This window comes from Etheostoma cragini, chromosome 19 (assembly GCF_013103735.1).
Source record: "Etheostoma cragini isolate CJK2018 chromosome 19, CSU_Ecrag_1.0, whole genome shotgun sequence".
In the NCBI taxonomy this organism is placed as follows: Eukaryota; Metazoa; Chordata; class Actinopteri; order Perciformes; family Percidae; genus Etheostoma; species Etheostoma cragini.
The window spans coordinates 12,776,451-12,798,052 of NC_048425.1; the positions used below are offsets into that span (position 1 = coordinate 12,776,451).

The 21,602-nt window shown below is 40.0% G+C and overlaps 1 protein-coding gene across 3 annotated transcripts in view; it reads left to right on the top strand.

The window, feature by feature from the left end:
- Window positions 1–21,602, top strand: part of LOC117934553 (glucosidase 2 subunit beta-like) — a 118,819-nt gene that overhangs the window by 14,291 nt on the left and 82,926 nt on the right. For all 3 annotated transcript variants that reach the window (XM_034856290.1, XM_034856293.1, XM_034856292.1), the window contains exons 6-8: window positions 104–233; window positions 7,445–7,511; window positions 11,563–11,641. In XM_034856290.1, coding sequence (XP_034712181.1) covers window positions 104–233; window positions 7,445–7,511; window positions 11,563–11,641 — 276 coding nt within the window. The remainder of the gene's footprint in view (window positions 1–103; window positions 234–7,444; window positions 7,512–11,562; window positions 11,642–21,602) is intronic.

Here is a 21,602-nt window from a genome sequence, read left to right on the forward strand (position 1 = left end):
AGCATGGTACTAAATGTGTTAACTAATTGAATGGTATAAAAACAGCTGAAATGATGTTTACCATGTCATGCTAATCTTCGACGCTGTGTTTGTCTCTCTTTAGGCCCAGCTCAGAGAGCTTCAGCAAGTAGCTGAGGACCTACAGATCAAACTAGAGGAACACAGAAGGAAGAAACATGAGGCCGACCGACTCAAGGAGCAAAGAGTAAAGGCGTTGGAATCAAGGGGCAGCAGTAAGTGTTGGTCCACCTTTAACCTGCCATGATTTGGTTTGTGTCCATTCAAAGCAATTTGCTCTGTCCCCATGATTGCTTCAGTTTACAGATATAGTTAGGTAATTGTTACAGCTACCACAGGGCAGCATTGTTTTTATTTCAGCTCAGCTTTAAATTGAACAAAAGTAAATCGACCTTAGCTCCTCAAGCCAGATAGTCAGGATGACAAATGGTAGGATATCAGAAACGGCTGGAAGGGTTAAATACAAATGCCTGTGCCATTGAAATAAATGAACTAGGAGAGGAGTGCTTAGCAACAGCGTACTGCAGTCCCACAGCTCTCCTTTTACGTTCCTCAACCCTTTGGAGAGAAGTTGCTTATGACTCACAGGAAAATTCCCTTATCGCTCTAAGCACAAGCTAGCTTGGCATTTTAATGACGTTCAGACTTGCACATGTGAATGTACAGAAAGTTGTAGGACTAGATGGGAAATGGGCTCAATCATTTAATGCACTGAAGTCCATAAGGCTTCTGAATCGTGTGTGTGTGTGTGTGTGTGTGTGTGTGTGTGTGTGTGTGTGTGTGTGTGTGTGTGTGTGTGTGTGTGTGTGTGTGTGTGTGTGTGTGTGTGTGTGTGTGTGTGTGTGTGTGTGTGTGTGTGTGTGTGTGTGTGTGTGTGTGTGTGTGTGTGTGTGTGTGTGTGTGTGTCAGTGCAAACTTTTTAGATTTTTAGATGGTAGCAGAATCAATTTCATATTCCCATTAGTAATGAACTGCAAAATCACACATTTAACACATTGGGAAACTGACACACAATTTTTGTACATTTCTACAATGCATGTTATGCTGTTTGAATGAAGAATTTATTGAGAATGTCATTCGTCTATTTAAAAAAAATCTTTTGCCGTCATGTTTCCCACTTTCTTCTCCGATGCCGTTAAATGCTGGTAACCGATTGTCTGTCCAGTGTCAACTGTCCCCTTTACCCTTGTATTGGCTTCACTTTTTGACCCTCTCCAATCCCTCGGGTCAAATTGACCCGTGACTTATTTGGTGTTTTAAAAAACAATTCTGAAATAAACAATTTCTTCATAATCTATTAACAAATATTGTCTTTATCTCAATTTCAAACAATTGAGATAACATATATGTTTAGGGAATGCAATCAGTCTCTACTAGAACACAATTAAAAATGGAAGTGTGAGTTGTTTTTTTGTAATAAGGTTCATGTAAAAAATGGTCATATCCAGAATAATTCTCTGAATTGAGTCAGGAATACATGTTTATCACAGAAAATAAGGTAAGGCCATTCATTTTCAGGTAGAAAAAATGTACAATTTTTCTTCTAATTTGAAATGGGTCAATTTGACCCGATTACCATACTAGGGTTAAGTAAAAGTTTTGATTGAATAAAAGGTCATTTGACTTTGCAGGCTCCTCTTATCTTGCATCTATCATGCTTCCCACTGTGCAGTGCGAGCTGACCTTTGCTAGAAGTCACAGTCCCCCCATGTCCCTGAACCTGTCATCTTTTGCGTCCATTACTGCTTATCTTCAGGGCGTAACAGCCATCAATTTTCATTTACGTGGTCGCGTTGGCATATCTTGTCCATGTTGGCTATCCATCTAGGCTTTTATTATGCAGTTCTAATGACAGTGTGTTGTGTTTGAAGGGAAGGGAAGTTTTAATGGCCTAAAGGCTACTTATCTAGCATTTTTACTGCACTCTGTAAATATGTGCTTCCCTGCTATTTATTGAACCTTTAAAAAAAGAAAAATCACAAGAAAACAACCTCAAGCTACAGAAGACCCATGAGGACAAATAGTGAATGATCCCAATAGGAACACCACAACAAAGAAACCCTTTTTTTATCATGAGTGTCTTGTCTTTCCCTTTATGACCTGTCAATAGTCTGTGTCAAAATTGGAATGAAAAGCTAGAAGAACAAGCAGCTAAGCATGCAAAGTAGAGCCTAACAGTCTTTCCTTTTACTGTTGCTGTCGCTCAGCCATGTCTCCAGGGCTTCATGCAGAGTCATTTCGGAGTTTTGAAGGGCCAGGTTATTGGTACCCTGCAAGGAAATAGCAGTTTCTCATGGTGCAGTGCTTTTGGAATGATGAAAGAATAATTGCAGGACTTGGAAAATCTGAGATATTGGCTATTGATATTATTACAGGATGAGTGGCACCACTTTATTTAACATGAGAAAACCATATTCCAAGAGTTTCTTTTGTGTGTACATGCTTTTACAGGTCTCTGGACAAGAGCCATATTTAGATGAAGTGTTTAGGAACTGTGGTGTTAATGTGATACTGTTACACAGTCTCAGTACCAGCGCAGTACTTTGTGATTTTTATCTGTGATAAGCACACTTTAAAGACGTTTTACCTACTTACTTAGCTTTCACAGTTAAACAGATAATGCACATACTGTGGTGTGGGATCAGTACGTTCCCAGGACACAAGAGTTTTGCACATTGCCTTCACAAAATGAACAGGACCACATTGTTGTCCTGTGGTTCCATTAGCTGGCTCAGTTGTTTACGATTCTGTAACAGTTTACAAAGCATGCTGGGAAATCTGGTTAAATCCCTATTGAAAAAGAAAGACTTAGCTGTGCCGGGCTTGTCAGAAAAGACAATGTTTACCTGTTTTTGGACAAAAACCTTTTTTTAATGCCAAACTCAAAAAGCTTCGGGTTCATATGGAGGTCTCTTCCTTCTCTGCTGATGTTTATTTGATATGATCCCAGTATGATCCAATCATATAGGGACACACTGTATTTGATGTCTGTTACTCTCTTTAACTGAATATGCAAAGCTACACTGTTCTGGAGTTCACCCACAGTTAGGTAGAGTGCCTCAAGTTCATCGGTAGTCCAGTGGTGGACCTGATTGCTCTTAAAGACCGTCTTGCAAACCACCTCCCAGCTAGTCTGGCTATCGCCAAGCCAAGCCAAATAGTCAATAGTTTTGAGATTGAGCATTGGTCTCGGGAGTCAGCTCTTTATTTTCTCTGCACAAGAGACTAGCCAACGGGCATACTTCAAATTACTCTGTAGTCCTCCAAGCCATCAGACCAACGATCTGGCAGAGCGAGCTTTTACCAGAGCCGGTCCGTAGTAAGGCAAACACATCCTTCTTTGGTAGGAATTGTTCCAGGGAAAGTTTCTTTTCCTTTTTAAGAGAAAAACATGCCTATAAAATCTTTTATAACCGCAGCGACAGCAGCATCAATTGGTTGCTGCGCTTCGGTAGCCAACATGTTGTGTGAACAAGAAGCTGCTTGGTCGCTTCTCTGTTTTCCTCATGTTAAACCAACCAATAGAACGTAAGGTAGATAAGCCAGTTTGTGATTGGTTCCTGCAAAATTGTGAATTGAAGCAGGAGAATTAAGCGTGTAGCAAAATGCCCTGCTTTTAGCGTTTGTTGAAATCACACACATTTCCACACTGAACCCCGAAACATCATCACTGAAGAATTTTGAATTTAAATGAAGTATATATATATATATATATATATATATATATATATATATATATATATATATATATATATATATTTATATATATATATATATATATATATATAGTTTTCAAAGTTATACTGCACATTTTGTTTGAATAAAATCAAATACTTTTCATTATCATTCATGGTCCTATTTATTCAGGCATTTCCATTTTTACATGTCATTTTTATTTATGCAGGTTCACCATCCCCTTTTAAATAATTTGTACCATTAGCAATTCATAAAACCACACTGTTGCACAACAAATAGCACCTTGTTCTCATCATACGTTATTGGTAGACTGGCCATAACATTTTAAAAAATAAAATGGAAATCACATGGGCATTAATTTGGTAAAAGAAGGTTTGGCACTTGATTCTCAAAGAATAACAAAAGTCTATCTATTCCCATACCATTCCTCAGCCTGAGGGAGATCATTCTTGTTTTTAAGAGAAAATGATAATTGATTTTGCCATATCAATAAAGTCATTGGACTAATTATTTGTGGAGGCCTAGAGGCATAGATGTATTTACTAAGAAAGTGTAATGACCGAAAAATAAGACATGATAATGCAAACACCTGTTTTACACCCAGTAGAACGTTGCGATCTGTTTCTGGACATGTTATCTTGGTTTACTCCCACTGTCGTGTTGTTGTGATCAGATCTGAATATGCAAATGAAGTTTGGTAGAACTGATGGATTTGTTGAGTGTGGTTATCCTTTCCCTTATTGTAAGATACCTTTGGAGAGAGCTCTTTTCTAACCTGTTTGCCTACGTCTTTATAAATTGCGTAAATGTGTTGCATGTCTAATGCATGTTTTCAGTTTTGCTCTAACAGGGCTGTCCATCTCCAGTGCTGTTTAACATAAACATTTCCTCCAGATGTTTTCTGGCTGATTCAACAGCTTTTTGATTGCAATGCGTTCTGCGTGCATTCACACCAGCATTGCCGTGTCTCCGTATCCAGATAAAGCTCACATGTTATGTTAGTAGGTGTTGTAGGTTTGCAGTATAGAAAAGGTGTATTCTTTGCAGTATGTCCACCTATTCTCTAAAATAGACCAACCTTTGGGTTCTCTGTGCTGTTCTGACACATTTACATTCACCTTGTTCATAGTCCCTCACTAGCAAGCCTAAACATAGTGTAGGACTCCCTACAGTGAGAAATAAATTGGAGACCTCTCAACTAGTTCAGAAATCTATATTTTAAAAATGTTCTATTAAAGGTCCCATGGCATGTTTTTTTTAACATTTAATTTGAGTTCCCCCAGCCAGCATATGGTCCCCCAGTGGCTTGAAATGGTGATAGGTGTAAACCGAGCCCTGGGTGTCCTGCTCTGCCTTTGAGAAAATGTAAAGCTCAGATAGGCCTGTCTGGAATCCTGCCCCTTATGAGGTCATAATTCTGCACCAAGGCTAGATACAGAGCACCGCTAAGTTCTGTATAAAAGCACCCGAAGGGCACCATGTCATGGGGCCTTTAACATAAAAGTGGGCACACATTTTTGGATTTATCATAATACTTAATACTTTAATTTAATATAATAATAATTATTATTATTATTATCGTTATTATTATTTATTTATTTTTTACTTAGGTTGGTCTATAATTGAGTTCATGATCTGTGTTTTCTTTATAATCAGAAAAAAGCGGGAAGATGATGTAAGCAAAGGCAAACGTGAAAATAATGTGATCATTTGGCACATTGATTTGTCTCATTTATGATACCAATCTGTCATATCAGCTCTAGGCTGTTAAACAAAATGGGAGGAACCTTTTAGAGAGAATAAGGCAATTGGCTCCGCAACATCTCAAGCCTGATAACTTAAAAAAAAAAAATCAAATGAATAAGTAATTGTTTTTTTCACACTGCATTGTACTTATCATGCTGCTGTATGTGACACTGCATCTGAAGCATTGACCGGCACCGTCTAATGCACAGTCAACGCTAAAACACTGTTTTGCAGATTCAATCTTTACATTTACACTTAATGCTGCTCTCTGTTAAGTAAATGTTCAGTGCAAAACCTGTAGCCTTTGAAACCATTTCCATCTCAAATCATGTTTTTCGCTCAGAAAGTGGTAATTTCCTGCCTGGAAATATTACTTATAGTGTATAAAAGAAAGCAAAATGTGTGTTTTGTGAGCCTTGGAGTGCAGAGCTTAAAATAACAAAGACAGCTCTGTGTGGATAACACGGTCTGTAGCCTCGGCATAGATCTGCAGTCTCCTGCTGATATGTTCCATTTTCTCTGTTCTCTTTGTGCCTCTCTTATTTTACGAGTATGCTGTGCTATTGCCAGGGCAAAATGGGTGGATGAGTGATGGTGTCCATTAGTAAACATAGCCCCATATATGTGCCATCGGCCTAAAGAGCCAATGTCTTGAACCTCCTTTCTCTCTTTTTTTTTTCCGCCCTCCTACTCTCCTCACTTATTTTTCACATTCTTCTCGACTCCTCCTCTTACCTTTTACCACTCTGCCCCCCACCCCCACTTTATCGTTTTCATTCTCTGCCTTCCTTCCTCCCTTCTCCATCTATCCTCCTTATGGTTGTTTTTCATAGCTACAGCTCTGCAGTAGAGGGAGGGATGAGACCATTTCTCTTCCTCCTTTGTGCACTCATTTTTTTTGCGAGACAGAGCGACTAGACGATGGGTTGAGAATGTTGAGCATGAGGTTGGGAATAGAGCGCTGTTCAAACAAAAGAATAGGCCACTAATATGACAGACGCTGTGTGTATTGCAGAAGAATATTAGCAAATCTTGTTTTCCCCCTTGGCTCAGTAAAGTCAACAACGGGTGTGAGGAATCTGGCTTCTCCATAGACATTCCAGCTTCCAGTCATGTTGTGGGTGACGAGATGTGGTGTACGATCTTGCATCTTTATGAATTCAAAAAGGCATGGTTTTATAAATAAGGATTACAGGTTCAGTTTGGCAAGGCTGGATTTATAAACGTGGGTTGCTTTTCTTTCTGACACCCCTACAGCACACATTGAACACAGACACTCTACTGTACACTGGAAAAAAAATGCAAATTTCACAATTAGCTTTTCTGTAATTAGTACAAAAAGGTAATTGCAGCGGATATGCAATTAGCATTATGTAAAGTGTTTTTCCCCAGACTTAGGGGCCAATCAGTTTGCCCCTTTTACATTCTCAGTGCTGCGGATGATGTGGGAGATGCTTATTGCTGAACATAAGAGAATTTCCTCTCCCTCCCACTCCTAATAAATGTGATTCACAAAATGAATCGGTTAGGGTCACATGCTTGCTGGAAAGATGTTGAGGAAGTTTTTACGTCTCTTTTTCATCTGCCTGTAAATATGAATGGAGAAGAGGGAAATCACAGTTATACCAGCCGTTACAGCACAAAGCCTCCTGATTGCATTCTGGACTCTGACATGTTTTTTTTTCTTTCCTACAGGGAAACCAAATGTTCTTTCACAGCGTGACTGACTCATTGCCTGATTGCCCAACAAACCCCCCCCCCCTCCCCCCCCCCCTAGCTCTGTCCTTTTCTCTATTCCGGCTGCCTCTCAGTTTGCATTCAGATGGATTAGTGTTGATAAGAGTGTGTAGTGATCAAAGACTGTATCCAACATAGCTTTGTAATAGAAAATGTTTCCTCTTTTAATCATCATGAGTTATTGTGTTATGACATAAACAGCTATTAGGTAATTTCACTTTAACCCAGACATGATTTTTCTTTTTAGGTCTCAGACGTCAAAACCGGACAGTATCCAGCGCTTTCAATTTACTGGACAGCAATAAAGATGGCAGGTAAACTAATGCTGTTTGTTTCATAGCACCCTTTTGATGGCTCTAGAAACTATGACACCCCTCCAAAGCTCATGCATGTGTGAGCCTTAAACAAAAACAACAGTGTTGGCAAAGGTTTTTAGATATGAAGGATCCTTTTTGAATGCCACCACTGATTGTTTTTATACTGAAACAGTTTTCCCTGAGGATTTAACTCTTGCCAGGGTGAAAAGGCGTCTGTCACAGTATTTGGATAGGTATGAAATCCAATACGAAAGAGATTCTTAAAGCACATTTTCTCTCTCCGTTTGGGCTTTTCTCCTCCTACTGTACACTTTATGAAATGTACCAGAGAGGGCTTGAAGGCTGGGGAGTGTAAAAACAAGGTTTGAATCTTGCTTAATATTTCAGTGGTACCTTTTATACTACCAAATAATCTACTGTCCTTGAACATTGTGTTTCTCCAACCAAACTGCACATTTTAACCACTGTATACTAAAAATAGCAAGGTTTACTGAAATGAATATAGCTTTGACAGATTTTCTACAAAATAACTAAAACTGCAAAACATAAGTAAAAAGTAGGGCTATCCAAGGATCTTGCCATTCCTAATAAGATATAATAAGGTATAAATCCTTTTCAATGGCAAACTGCTAATTCATTCAGTAGCCCCCAGCTAATACCATAAATATGCACACAAACAATCCTCCCTTATTTAGTTTCATAGACAGCACTCATAAAAAGGTATCTTTATGTAAAGAATAAAACCCGTGATTTCTGTCAGTCTGGATGTGGGGAAATTAGCATGTCACCTGGGCCAACAAATTCACAATTTACTGTATGTTCTTGACGTTCTTTTGAGAAATCCTGCAAAGTGAAAGAAGACAACACAAAGATGAGTAAGATAAAGTAGATCCATAACATTACTTAAAATAAGGACTCATATTTTTGCTCTCATGTTGATTGTAATTTTTGTATTCAATTTTCTTCTTGCTAATGCTATAATATAAAGTAGTTTTCCTTGAGTACTTCATTAGTTCCACCTTAACTTCTGATGCAGTGAAGTCTCATCAGTCTGATTTGAGTGCACAAATCATTCCCTGAAACTACACCTAATTGTTCTTCAGCAAACTTAAAAAAAGTATTTCAATGCCCTATTTGCATTGTTTAATCTTCAAGTCCCAACAGGCCCATGTGTCCCCCCCCCCCCCCCTATCTCCCAGATTCCCCTTAACCACCCAAGCTTAATCACTAGCTGTTGTGAGCAGTGTTTAACCCCTGCCAAGTTTAAAGAGAATGACATTCATTTTGCTTTCAAGCAAGATACTTAAATTTGCTGGTGGCTTGCAGAAAAACAGATTGTGTCATGTCCAATGAGACTGTCTCCTTCATGCTGTTTCTTCGCTGCTAGCCCCACACTCGCGGTCCTCACCTTACCACACCACGCCTGGGTAAAAGAAATCAATACTGCTTACGCTAACTGGGCATATTCTCCTGGAAAGAAAACAGGGCTGGGCATAGTAAACTGAAAGCGCTATAAAACATATGGCTGCATCGAGGAGGAAGTGCTTGTGTAGCGATTTTCCAGGGAGCGCTATGTGCCCATTTATGCATTCCTGCGCCCGGATGTGTACCATTATTCAGCCCTTCTGCCCCCCCTTACCCTTCCCTCCCCAGCTCTGCCTCCATCCATCCACTGTATCCGCTCCATCCCAAGCAGTGTCTCCATGGGCTGCGCTTAAACAAACGCATTACTAAGCTGAAATATCTGCAAGTGCCGCTTATTTTTATACAGCCATTGTTTCAGTCTGTCAGTCAATGGGATTCGTTGAGCTGGCCATCTCGAGGCAGGACATGTATTGATGCCTATGTGAATAAAGCGGGAGGTGGAGGCTTTGTATATGTATGCTACATCACCATTTTTTCCTGTTTGGCTGTGCAGCTTGCACGCCCAAGTGTCAAGCTTGATTTAGTTTCCGTTATGATAAATGCAAAGTCCAAAGTCACTGGTATACCTGATGCTTGCACATTGCCAGGCAATTTGCTGACTTGGAACTGGATTAGCATGCACATTGCAGACTGTATATCTTGTTCAAAAATTGACTTTGTCCCTAATGCCACTTAGCAAAACACTACCCCCTTTTTAATCAACTCGATTGGAATTGCTAATAATCTTTAATGCAGACTCACAGATAATTGTTCTCTCATTTTTACTGTTAACTAATCTCGTTTTTGTTTCACCAATAATTGCTTCATGACAAAATTGAACTTTTAAATTCACTCTGAAAAAGGAATATTTCAGAAGCTTATATGCTGCTGATTATCATCATAATAGTATTTTAAAACAAATATTTACTCTGTAGAAATGTTAATGTTGCTGTGATATTTGGGTTAGCAGGTTCAGACAAGTTGGTTGCATCTAAAACATGTAGTTAGTAAAGGTTCAGTCTAAAAGTTTCTTCCTCTCAGTTTGTACAATGGGGGAAACAATCTACCCCACAAATTGGTTATTAAGGTAGCTTGTGGACTTCCTCACCATTATTTTATCCCAGACCTTCCCAAGCACCACACACAAGTGCAACCCACTGTGCCAGCTGGCAGGCAGTTGGCAGCCCGGTGCAGGATTAACTGGTACCAGTATGCTGTCCTATAAATAGAGTCTACCAACTGCTTCAGGAAATGAACCATGATGGAGCCTCCCAAAGGCCCACAAACAGGTTGTGCTTTTTATCCCCTCCTCTGTTAGGATTATATGTGTGTGAGAGTGAGATCTCTAATGTTTATTGTGGTCTCCTTGAGTCAAACCCACTGTAGGTGTGAATTGCAAAGCACCTGCTTTTACGATGCCATGGTCTATGTGTATAATACCCTCTGTGACTGTGGCCAGAGCCAGTTTTATTCCACACAATATTCTCAGAGCCGCTGCTCTGCGGCCTCTGTGCCAACTTACAATGGATGTAGCCATTGTTTTTCTCCAGCACTTACCCCGAGCATTGATCCTCTGTTGTGGAACAAGCTATTTGCTTTGTATGTTTGCCTGCACTTCCGCTTTTGATGGACTCTCTGGATTGATCCTGGCTATGCAGTCATTATCTCAGCTCAGTAATGTTGGTTTAGGTGGAACCTCAGGAAGAAAGACACCAGCAGGGACAAGTGGCTTAAGAAAAGATCTAAGTGTTCCAGGATAAGAGGTGGTGTGTGTGATTTTGACTGTGTTGTGTGTTGTGATGGGCTAAACTGACTGGCCTAAAGAATGAGCTTACTCAAATCACCCAATGTTCATATCAGTTGAAATGATTGTAATGTTTGTTTGTAGTTTAGCTAGATCTGCTTTATTCTGTCGACTCTAGAGTAAAACATAAGTACAGACTGGTTCATTGATAACTCTAAACAGGTTGTGCACCATAATCCATGGTTTGTGAATCCAGAAGATTGTGCTTTGGGTCCATAAGCACAATATTTATATTGTATCTCAGGTTTTCTTTTCTTGCAAAGCTCGAGTCCCGCTACAGTGAGTCCACTGGAAATGTTTTGCTGGCACTCAGGTGCTCTGGAATACATAACTTGTGAACAGGTTGTTAGTGTTACTTGCAGTGGGCAAGAAATCGACATGTTCACGGCAACCAATCATATATACAAAAAGAAGCTTGTTCCAAAATGTGCTTTAACCCTTGAGGAGTACTAATATACTAACCCCATTTTCATATTAAACTTTTGATTTGATTGGGCACCTGGATAGCTCAGTTGGTAGAGCGGGCGCCCATAGATAAAGGTTTGACTGCTTGTCATTCCCCGTCTCTCTCCCCTTTAAGGTCTTCTGCTGTTCTTTCAAAATAAAGGCTGAGATGCCCAAAAAATAATCTTTAAAGAAAAAAGAAAACTTGATTTGATTAATTATTTACTCAACTCATTTGAAGACTGGAACTTTTTAAGATGGGTTTTTATTTTTTTAAGTTGACTTTAATTGACAAACACGTTGTTTTCTGTATTCATTTTGAAGTAGGCAGACATTTGGTTGTTGTACCAAAATACTAAGACTAACCCACTGCTGTTATCTTGTCTTTTACAACAGTATAACAATGGACGAAGTCCAGGCTAAAGTGGCACTCATCCATAATGAAGAGCAGGTTCTCTCTGAGGATGAAGCAGTGGTAAGTAATAATAGTATAGTGAGGTCTGAGGGCCACCAAGTTGCCTTCACTTAGGTTATGTAATTAGACCTGAATCCATGTCCTTTCAGACCTTAAGGTACTTAGATTCCCAAACAAAAACAACAAAAAAGATATCTGACTACATGGTATACAGCATGTCCACTTTTGTACTGTAGGAGATATCCTTTAAAGGATAAGGGTGGCGTCAATTCTATATTTTCCTTGTCGTCAACACGTCCTATGAAAAGACCAGCCTAACCCTAATTAAATCTGTATTAGAAATGACTTTGTAATTTACTAAAACAACTGGACACCGTAGATCTTTGCAAACAATACTCAAACAGTGCAATTGTTGGAAAAAAATGCAAGCTTAGCTACTGCACGCCCCATTATCAACTATACATACACCGTATTGGATCTGTGTCTAATGTAAATGCTTTAAGATATCCAGTTTTAGCCATATAGTTGATTTATGTAGTTCAGCATTTTTCCGATTTGCCAAACAGCATGCTGATACACGTCTTCATCCACTTTTGCTATCTCTGTTGTTTTTATATCTTGCTTGGGTTGACTGTATGTCTGTTGGGGTTGCTGTTTCCTCCACACTTACAACAGGGTCCCTTCCAAATTCATTTGAATTCTGAACAGGATGAGGACAGTTTCCCAACAATGATTTTCCCTTAAGCTGCACTGTGTGAGAATGCGGCTGTCGGTTTCACTTTAAACTTGTTGAGCTTCCCTCTCACCAGGCAGCAGATATCAAAATCTCAGGCTGTAAACAAAATGGCTAGAGCTAAATTTTTTTCCTCTTCTGCTCCCTTTTCCTTTTGTTGGTATATGCAATCATAAACTCCTGCTCGCTGCTGGGTTCTCCTACTGCAGGGCAGGAAAGTTTAACTTGTGAGTAGGTTGTCACATTGCTGAAAATGTGTTTACAGTGATGTTTAAATTTTTCACCAATGAAGTTTGCTTTATTTATGTTTAGAGGTAGAAATGTCCTCAACCATGTTAGGGTGTGACAGTGTGTACCTTGCATTGGCTCGCTAATTTTAGCTGCTGTAAAAAGTCTAACTAGAAAAATGATTTGGATGTTGTGCTGTTAGTATAGAACAGAAAAAAAGCTAAGCAGCACCAAAGCTCACCCACATGAAAGACAGCCGGATGCGAAAAATCAGTGCTTTTTTGTTATTTCTGCTGGCTAACGGGGAGACATTCATAATGAATTCAACTGCACCTGAAGAGGATGAATCAATATGAATATGCATGAATATGAAAATTTGTACTAAACTGCAACCACAACAAACGGCAATCAAGCTGGGCAAATTCAACAGGGTGCCATTGACAGTAGTTAACAGGCAATTGACTTTAGAACTGATAAGCGGCCCTGTGTTAGCACTTTAATCAAGGTCCAAGGGCGGTAACAGTTGTACGATATGAGAAGTTAATTCTGCGTACTGGTAGGGATTCAGAGAAACAATTTTGCTCTATGACCATTTAGTTATTCTTTGGCATTTCTATCACAGGAATACATTTTCTGCTGACTTTAACATTGCAATTACATTGCCATACAGCCACTTAATACCCTGAATATGTGCAAATCCTTTCACTTTGATGAAAAACACACTTGAGAATGCAATAACACTGGGTCTTCATGCTGTACTCTTTTATATGTAGGTGGACAGGAAAGGAACAACAAATATTCCCTCATTGTTGCTCACTTGTAATGTCTGAAGACCTTGATTACTTTTCTTCTGATGCTCAGGGTTCGGGCCATATATTATCTTTTACGTGCTGATTCAATTTGTGTCATTTTCACACCTTTTTATTGGTTTCCCCCTTTTCCCTTTCTCCTAAGAAGCTTTGGCCTCCAAAGAAAATTTAGTTTCCACTTCAGCGGCCCAGATAATTCAAGAACAGAGAGGGTTTTCAGGAGAACAATTTGATGATCAAAGGAGGCACTCCACTCTGGAGGGAACTGGGATATTTTGATGTGGTGCTCCCTCAGTATTCTATCATTATGTTATAGCCCTCTATTCCCGGAGAAACCAGTGTTAACGTAGATTCAAGTTCACTGCTTTTACAAGGTAATCATAGGTAAGAAGAATGTCTTGTCATTGTCAAAAAATTAGTAATCTTTTTTAAATAGTCTTCTTTAAACACATGTTAAACCCAGCATAGAGACTTAAGCTGATCACATCAATACTCAAAACTGAAACATTTGTACTAAATCAGCTTTTAGCTAAGTCTCGCACAGAGAGGACTCTCTTCTCTTTTGGCATTAACCATAGGACAATACATTCTCAGAAGTATTGATGTGTGACCAAGCTTGGACTGCAGCTGTGTGCTGGTGAACAGAGCTGGAGGAAATTGCCTTCTCTCAAGAACTGGGCATTTGTGCAGAGGTGAAATTCACTTATCCATCTACTACCCACCAGCCTCCCCCCAAATCCCCTTACTCAGTCTACCAGAAACACAGAGATATTAAGTATATAGAATGTTATTCTGTCGCTTTTGAACAGGAAAGTAGAATAAATCCCCAGATTTAAAACAAAAAAACCATTTGGTCTTCAAGCACCTTTAGCTGGTGATAAGAAGAGCGCTAAGTTCTTTTTTAAAGTGTCTAGATGTAAAACATTGCTATAGGTACATGAAAGCTTAGAATTCCCCAAAACAGCTTGCTAGTGAGTGTGGAAATCTCGTTTTTTTCACAATTTAATCATATTAGCTATACCCCAGGGGTTCCTATGTACAGTAGAAGACAGCTGTCATTAGTTGGTAACAAGGCAGAAATGAAGACTGTATAGTTGGGAGCTAGTGGTGCATGGACTAAGGGAAAAAATAGCCTTAAAGATCTCATTGGGATTTCTTTGACATCAATAACTAGCTTCAAGAAATCCTGTTTTTTTACAGGACCAATAGACTAAATACTCTATTGGTCGGTGCTTTATATAAAGGAAACTGCTTTGAAGTTGTATTCTCTTGTCATTCAGACTGGTTGGATGTCTTTATACTGTAATCTTATACTGTGCTGTAAATTAGTATGATGAAAAACAGGCGTGTATTTAAGAGTTAAAGTTTCGTCTTGAGTTTTTGACAAAACAGTGTCGCTTTAATGTTTATTAAGTAGCTTTTTTGGCGCCCTTGACTATGTCACAAGGTCTTCACCAGCAGGAGGTGGTCCAGATGTTTCTATTTATTTATTTCCCTCTGAGCATTGTAAGAAGATTCACTTGAAGTACCGAAACAAAACAAAAATTGTTATCATAAATACAGATAACATACAGTATCTAGTGCTAAATCAATTCATTTTCATTGTCAAAAAATCTACAACAATTTTCATAATCAAGTCTGAGTTTAAAAGGTCCCATGTTGTAAAAAGTGAGATTTCAATGTGTTTATTGGTTATAAAGCAGGTTGAGGTGCATGCTACAGAAATAGGAATAAGAAAAGTATTCAAACCTTCAATCCACAGAGAAATGCACATATGCCCATATTCAGACACTGTGGTTATAAACGAGTCGTCAGGACTTCCGTACGTTTGTGACAACTAAACTATACAGGCTACAGGTACAGAGTGATGTTACAGTCATTCCCCAGCTGCAATGATGGTGCAGAGTGCAAGAGTGCAGATGCGGAAGACCTGGAAATGCTGACCAATCAGAGCAGAGTGGGCTTTTTCTGGAGTAGGGGGTTAAACGCTAAAAGACTGGGGTGATTGCAGGGATATTCAGTATAAAACAAATGTTTTTTTTGAGCATTCGAGCATGTAAACATGTAAACATGTGCTAGTAGAACTGTTGGTTAAACAACACAAGTAATAGGAATATGTCACCTTGGGCACTGGAAACTTGTGATTTTACAAACCACAATTAACTGAACAGTTATTTCTAAATACTTCTATAACACGATTACAGTTATCAACAACAAAAACCTTTCCTACACCATTTATCAGTCATACATGATTTTGTCATAGTAACAGATTGACAGCAACCCACGAAGCCAGAAAGCACCTGCAAAGCAAGCCCGCCTGACATGACTTCCACTTTCTATCTTGGCAACAACACTGAGCTCTTTTGATGTTCACAATATCCACTGATACACAGACAACAAACACTGGGTGCCCCTCCCACCTAGACACTACACACCAAGGTCAGCCGCTCGGCCTGGCTCTTCACACCATCTGTTGGGTCTGGTTGACATTTGGCCTTAGCCAACACTGAAATCTCACTTCAGTGGGGGGGGGCAAAAATTAAGATCTTGACTGAATGTGCAAGATATTAGTGAAGAGAGATATTAAGTGATGCATATTAAATCAGTGTATATGCTTTTAAAATGTGGTAAAAACACTATAGTGGCTTTTGACTTCCTATGCAATGCTTAACATAAACTGCACATTACATATGGAGTCCAGATATAACCATGACTGCAATTGTTGCACATTTAAAATAACCAAAAGATTGATCATTTAAATCACAGCCACAGCCACAGGAAGGCAGGCTGTAATGAATGTACATCCTGTTTGATGATGTCTCGCCAGCCTCCAGAAGGGGGCAGCAAGCCTCTAAACTGAGTGCAAGCTAATGGAAAAAAATGGAAAGTCACATTCACAGGTCATTTAATCTCTTTGTTTTGTCATGGGCTGGGCCTCTGGTGCTGTTTTCCTGCCTCACTCTCTCAAAAAGAGTGAGATCCCTCCTGTTCAGAAATGAACAATTCTCATCTGCCTCCAAGAATTAGCTCTTTCATGCATTTGTAGGGAGGTTTTGTAAGCTTGCAGTAAGTCTAGGATTTGATGGGTGTGTGTTGAGGAGAGTTTTGGTTCTGGATGGGACTACAAGAGCAGTTTTCTTTCACTGTCTGTATTTAACTTTCTGAAATGCCTTTTATTTGGAGCAATGTATGCTTTATGTCACTGAGAGTAACCAAGAAGTTTGATATCTGCAGACCTAAGCTGTACTTACAGTAGCATTCCAGTCCTACTGAACTGACTGTATGAATGTAGGCCATGATGTTACTTCAGTGTATGCACAGGCTTGCCATACCACGCTGTGTTTGCTTGTGGATGACACAGTAGCAAAGTTAAACCATACACAGCTTACACTGTATGATCTCAGTAATTTAGATGGTAGGCTTAGGTATGTGCAGGCAAGCAGATTCATAGTATTAAACACTAGCAGCCATATCCAGGTTTTGCATACCCGCTTCTCTATTCCAACAAGATTATAGTCTTGTGTTAAAAGCCTGCCGGGTGTATGAGGCTGGCTAAACTGAAGGGGGGAAAAGGGGGTGGTCTTCACCTTTTCCCCCCTCAGTACCATTCATCACCCCCCATCACACGCGTTATGTTTTTGCTCCCCAGCTGGAGTGCTTTCAAGCTATATAATGCAAAATGACAGGCTGAAACCAGAGGTGGAGTGATATGCGGTTTGTGGAGCTGAGGTTGAGAAAACTGACCTGCTAAAAACGCTGTAAGGTGTCAAGTTCTTTTGAGATAGGACAGTGAGGGGAGGTAGAGGAGGGGTACAGCTAAGGATTTGGGTGGTAACTGTGAAAGAGTTTTTTGTTTGTTTGAGGCTGCACACATGACATTCCTCAATCTGTTGCGTTGCCCTCTTCCTCTGCACTAAAGCTTAGATCAGGCCCAAAAAATCCAGCCAAGCCCTACCCGAGCCTGTGCATGTTGTGTCCGAGCCCATTATCTGTAGACTAATCATGAGCCAGAGCCTGATTTAAACCCGACAATTTTTAATTCCATGGGCCGTTATAACTGACGTTCTCAACTACAATTCTGAGTTGTTTGAACCACAGAAATCTGTTTAGAATGATCTTAATGAATAATGCAACAAGGACGAAGCATGTAAACTTAGGAATCCGAATGAAGAAATGTAAAAGAAATTTAAAAAAAAGCTCAACCCTAGCTCCCTCAGCGGGATAGTGTGGGTCAGAGCCGTAGAGAGGCACTCTGGTGTGGGTAACAGATGAAGGCAGCAACACAACTAAAGCCCTGGAGCCATATAGGAGACTTTGTCTCAATCACCTAATTAGTAGGCTACTGTCCTTCGCTGCGGTCTGCGTGCCGCGCACTGTGTTCGACAACGCGCCGGATATAGGAGAGACCATACCTGCTGCTAAAGGACTCGTGAGGTATCTGAAACAATTGGCCTGGCTGCGCAATAATCAAAGACAGTGCTACAGATAGGGGGAGACACAACAACTTAGCACAGTTTACCTCACATTCAAGTCAGTGCAAGACATATACCCAGAGCTATGGGTGAAGCTGGAGAGGCACTCTACTCTGCACCTCTAATCTTCTCCGCAATCATCTTTTCTTATGTAAATACTGCGATTGGATGCACACAGGTAATGGAACCAGTGGGAGGTCAAAGCCAAGACAGGGAAGCAAAGTGAAGAGGCATCATTGTATGCCGCTCCAACAAGAAAAAAGAGGTTTAATATCAAGAGGTGTCTTATGTTCCATCTATCTGTCTGTATCTATTTAACTACTCTGTTTATCCGTCACCTTTTTCTTTACATGAATTCTGTTTACGGCTTCTTTCTTGACATTGTTGTTTTCTCAAACATCCTTAACAATAATGGAGAAAAAAGTGAGATGTCTAAGAAATACAACACTGTCAAGACTAAAGAATGCTTAATCAAAACCGCTTTGACTCAATCGCTAAAAATCATCATCTTACAAGCTGTAGTGACAAACCAGCCTTAAAGCAAGCTCAAGGCAAGAGTTTGTATTCTTATCAGCTTTAACCGCTTGACAAATACTATTGATGTTGCACCCGTGTACCTGCAGCCCCCAAGAACAGGTTACGCATATAGACATTGGTTTCCTCTGGTGCAATCTATGCTAGTTCTTCCCAGGTGAATGCATTGATCAGTGATCTTGTACTGTATCTCAAGAACAGAAAGGATGTTTTAGCATTGGCAGCAGCCTCTTAATACCCCGTTTACCTTTCTGGAACAGGTTAGAGGGATTATTCCTTAAATTATGCTAATTACAGAGATTGGATAATTGACTTATTTTATGTACATTCATTTCTCTTTTACAGTATAGTTGCGGTGGGTGATAAAGTTAAAGTCAGTTTCACATTGGTGAAGTCGTAATCCTGAAGATTTCAGTTCTGTTTAATTTGGTGGCACCTGTGGTGGTGGTGGTGCTGCGCATCAGAGTGTAAATGTGTGTGAGTGTTTGTCTGATGAGCAGGTGGCACCTTGCACGGCAGCCTCAGACACAGTGTATGAATGTGTGTGTGAATGGTTCCTGTACTATATAAAGAGCTCGGAGTAGTCATTAAGACTAGAAAAGCGCTCTATAAGAACAGTCCATTTACATTTACTTGTGGTAACAACAAATGCGATTTAATACAAACGCTCAAGCAGCTAGACTTTGTCAGAAATACAACAGAGGAGCCACTGTGCAGTTCAACTATACAAACTTGCGTTGTTTAAATAAAGGAGTCAGTCAAAATAATTGCAACTGCAATCTGATCTAAAAAATGTCAACCATGAATTACACCAAAAAGTGTTTGTTTTTTCTTGAGCATTTTAAGGATTTTTTAAGGAGTAGCTCAGTCCGTAGGGAGTTGGGTTGGGAACTGGAGGGTCGCTGGTTCAAGTCCCTGTATGGACTGAAGTATAGAACTCTTGAGCATGGCACCGAACCCCCCTCAACCATTCAGGGCCTCCTTTGCTGTACATATCTGGGAAACATACTTCTGGCAAAACAACGTATCTCGGGACAAGCAGAACTGGCCACATTAAATTATACATAAATAATTTATATTAATTATTATTATATATTATTATAATGCTCGTCTCTGAGTCCAAACAAAAGTAAACACAGAAAGCATAGTTCCCTGGATTAGCTATTGTAGCTAACTGGATAGAGAAACATAGTAAAAACAGCCACCATTAATTATGAGAAGACGACCCAGGGTGAAAAACATCAGAATTTTCCTTTTTATAAAACTAGTTTGCCAATATTGACGTAGATGGTGATAATACAAATGCGTGCACAATTACATACAAAAAATCCGACCGCAACGGATCAAACAAAAAAATTCAAAGATGTAAAACTAATACTTGAGCAACTCATTTGTGTTTTTTCAGTACATTTTGCTGAAAAAAAAACTTTCTTAAATAACAGTATCACTATTCACAATGTTTTTTTTAATGAAAGCCAATAAACAGCGATATATAGCTATTTCCCAACCACACAGTTTAGTCATCTGCTTAATGTTAGGTTTTTCAGTCTAAAGCATCACAAATGTGGATGAACTGGATTTGTTTCTAGATGAATTACAGAATTCTCTATTTTATTTCTAAATATCATGTCACATCTAATATCCTCTGACCCCAGACAGACCACTGGCTCCTGAAAGAACATCTTGTTGAGGAACCTCATATCCTTTGTGGTGAAATGTGTTTTGTGTTTCCATGGTGACCCCGCTGTGCAGCATATAAGACAATAATGAAAGCTCTCAAAGGCCGCAGGGCTACCAGAAAACAGCACGTCCTCAATGTTTCAGCTATTGTGGCACTTGAAGGAGTTACAAAACCTGACGTTCACCCTGAGAATGTTTCCTTCCCCCATCATCTCGGGGGTTTTGAGACCGGCAAAGATTGGGCTTCCTAGCAAAGGGATGACACATGGAATGACAAAACTCCTGTGTCTGTCTGTCAGGCTTGGTCTTTATCTGACTGACATTTGCTGGCTCAGACTCATCCAGGCTCTGGAGAAGCCAGGGATAAGAGTCAGACACAGATGGTTTTTCCCTTGCAATTCTGTCTAGTGCAAGATTCAGTCGGGGGAATTTTTTTTTTCTTCATTCTGTTTTACAGACTCTCTAAAACATAATTGCATCTCTTCACATCCTACAACAATGTGTGTGTGTTTTGTTTTTTTGCAGGGCTTTATTCTTTGTGTCTGTGCTGACCCTACCTAATGGTGATTAAGGCTTGATAGGGCTGTTACTTAAGCAGAGACATTTCTTGTCCTCTCGACTAAGTCAAAAGAACAATGCAAGAAAGCCTTGTGCCATGTACAACTGATGGGCCAATGCCAGCATGAAGGTGTAGATGGGGGCTGGTGTAGGTGTTAATTTGATTGGCGAGAGAAAAAAGCATCTGCTTTGCAAAAGCTTCACAGTTGCCTCAGAAGCACGCCTTCTATAGTTTCCAAATAAGGATACCACTTCTGTGTGCTGAGGAGTGTCGCCTTCAGAGAACGTGTAAGAGGGATAGAAATTGTTCCATGAGAAACATTTAGAGACATCTTTTTTTTTGTGCAGATTTTCAGGACCTTGATCCGTTTTCTTTTTTCATAGCTGCCTCAAGTCCTTTTCTGTTCTCCAGGAAGTTCTGAGCTAATATGTAGGCAGAGAACAAAAGACAGGGGATAGAGGGCTGAAGTCAGCAGCTGATCCAATGACAGAAATGGCAGTGAGGCGAGAGGGTCACAGGTGTAGGCATGACTCGAGCGGCAATCCAAGACGGGGGTTGTGTTTGAGGGGGGGCAAGGAGCGAGAAAGTAGCATGGAGGCATCCTAGAAACTTGCATCCTGTGTGACAAGCTGCCTGTTGTGTCCATACTCCTTGACAGCAGGAAAAGCAAAGAGACAGGACATCTGAACCCTTCGACCTTCTCCAAAGTAAACACTGAACAGCAGTGGCATCACTGTGCACCTCTCTTGTCTCTGCATATATTTGTAGTAAACTTGAGTCCAATGGTTTGAAGTTACTGGTGCTCTGGTGCCAGAAATGTTTGCAGAAATGTTTGCTGACTGGAAAAACCAAAATGCAGTGAGAAGATGTCTTTCAAAAAGCTAAAGGAAAGCTAATTCTCTCCCCTCAAGGTTCAGTGTTAAACTCACTCCAATACACACTGCATAGTCACTGAACTCCTCCGGCTTCATGTCAACCAGCAACAGTGAACACAACAGCTGTGGGT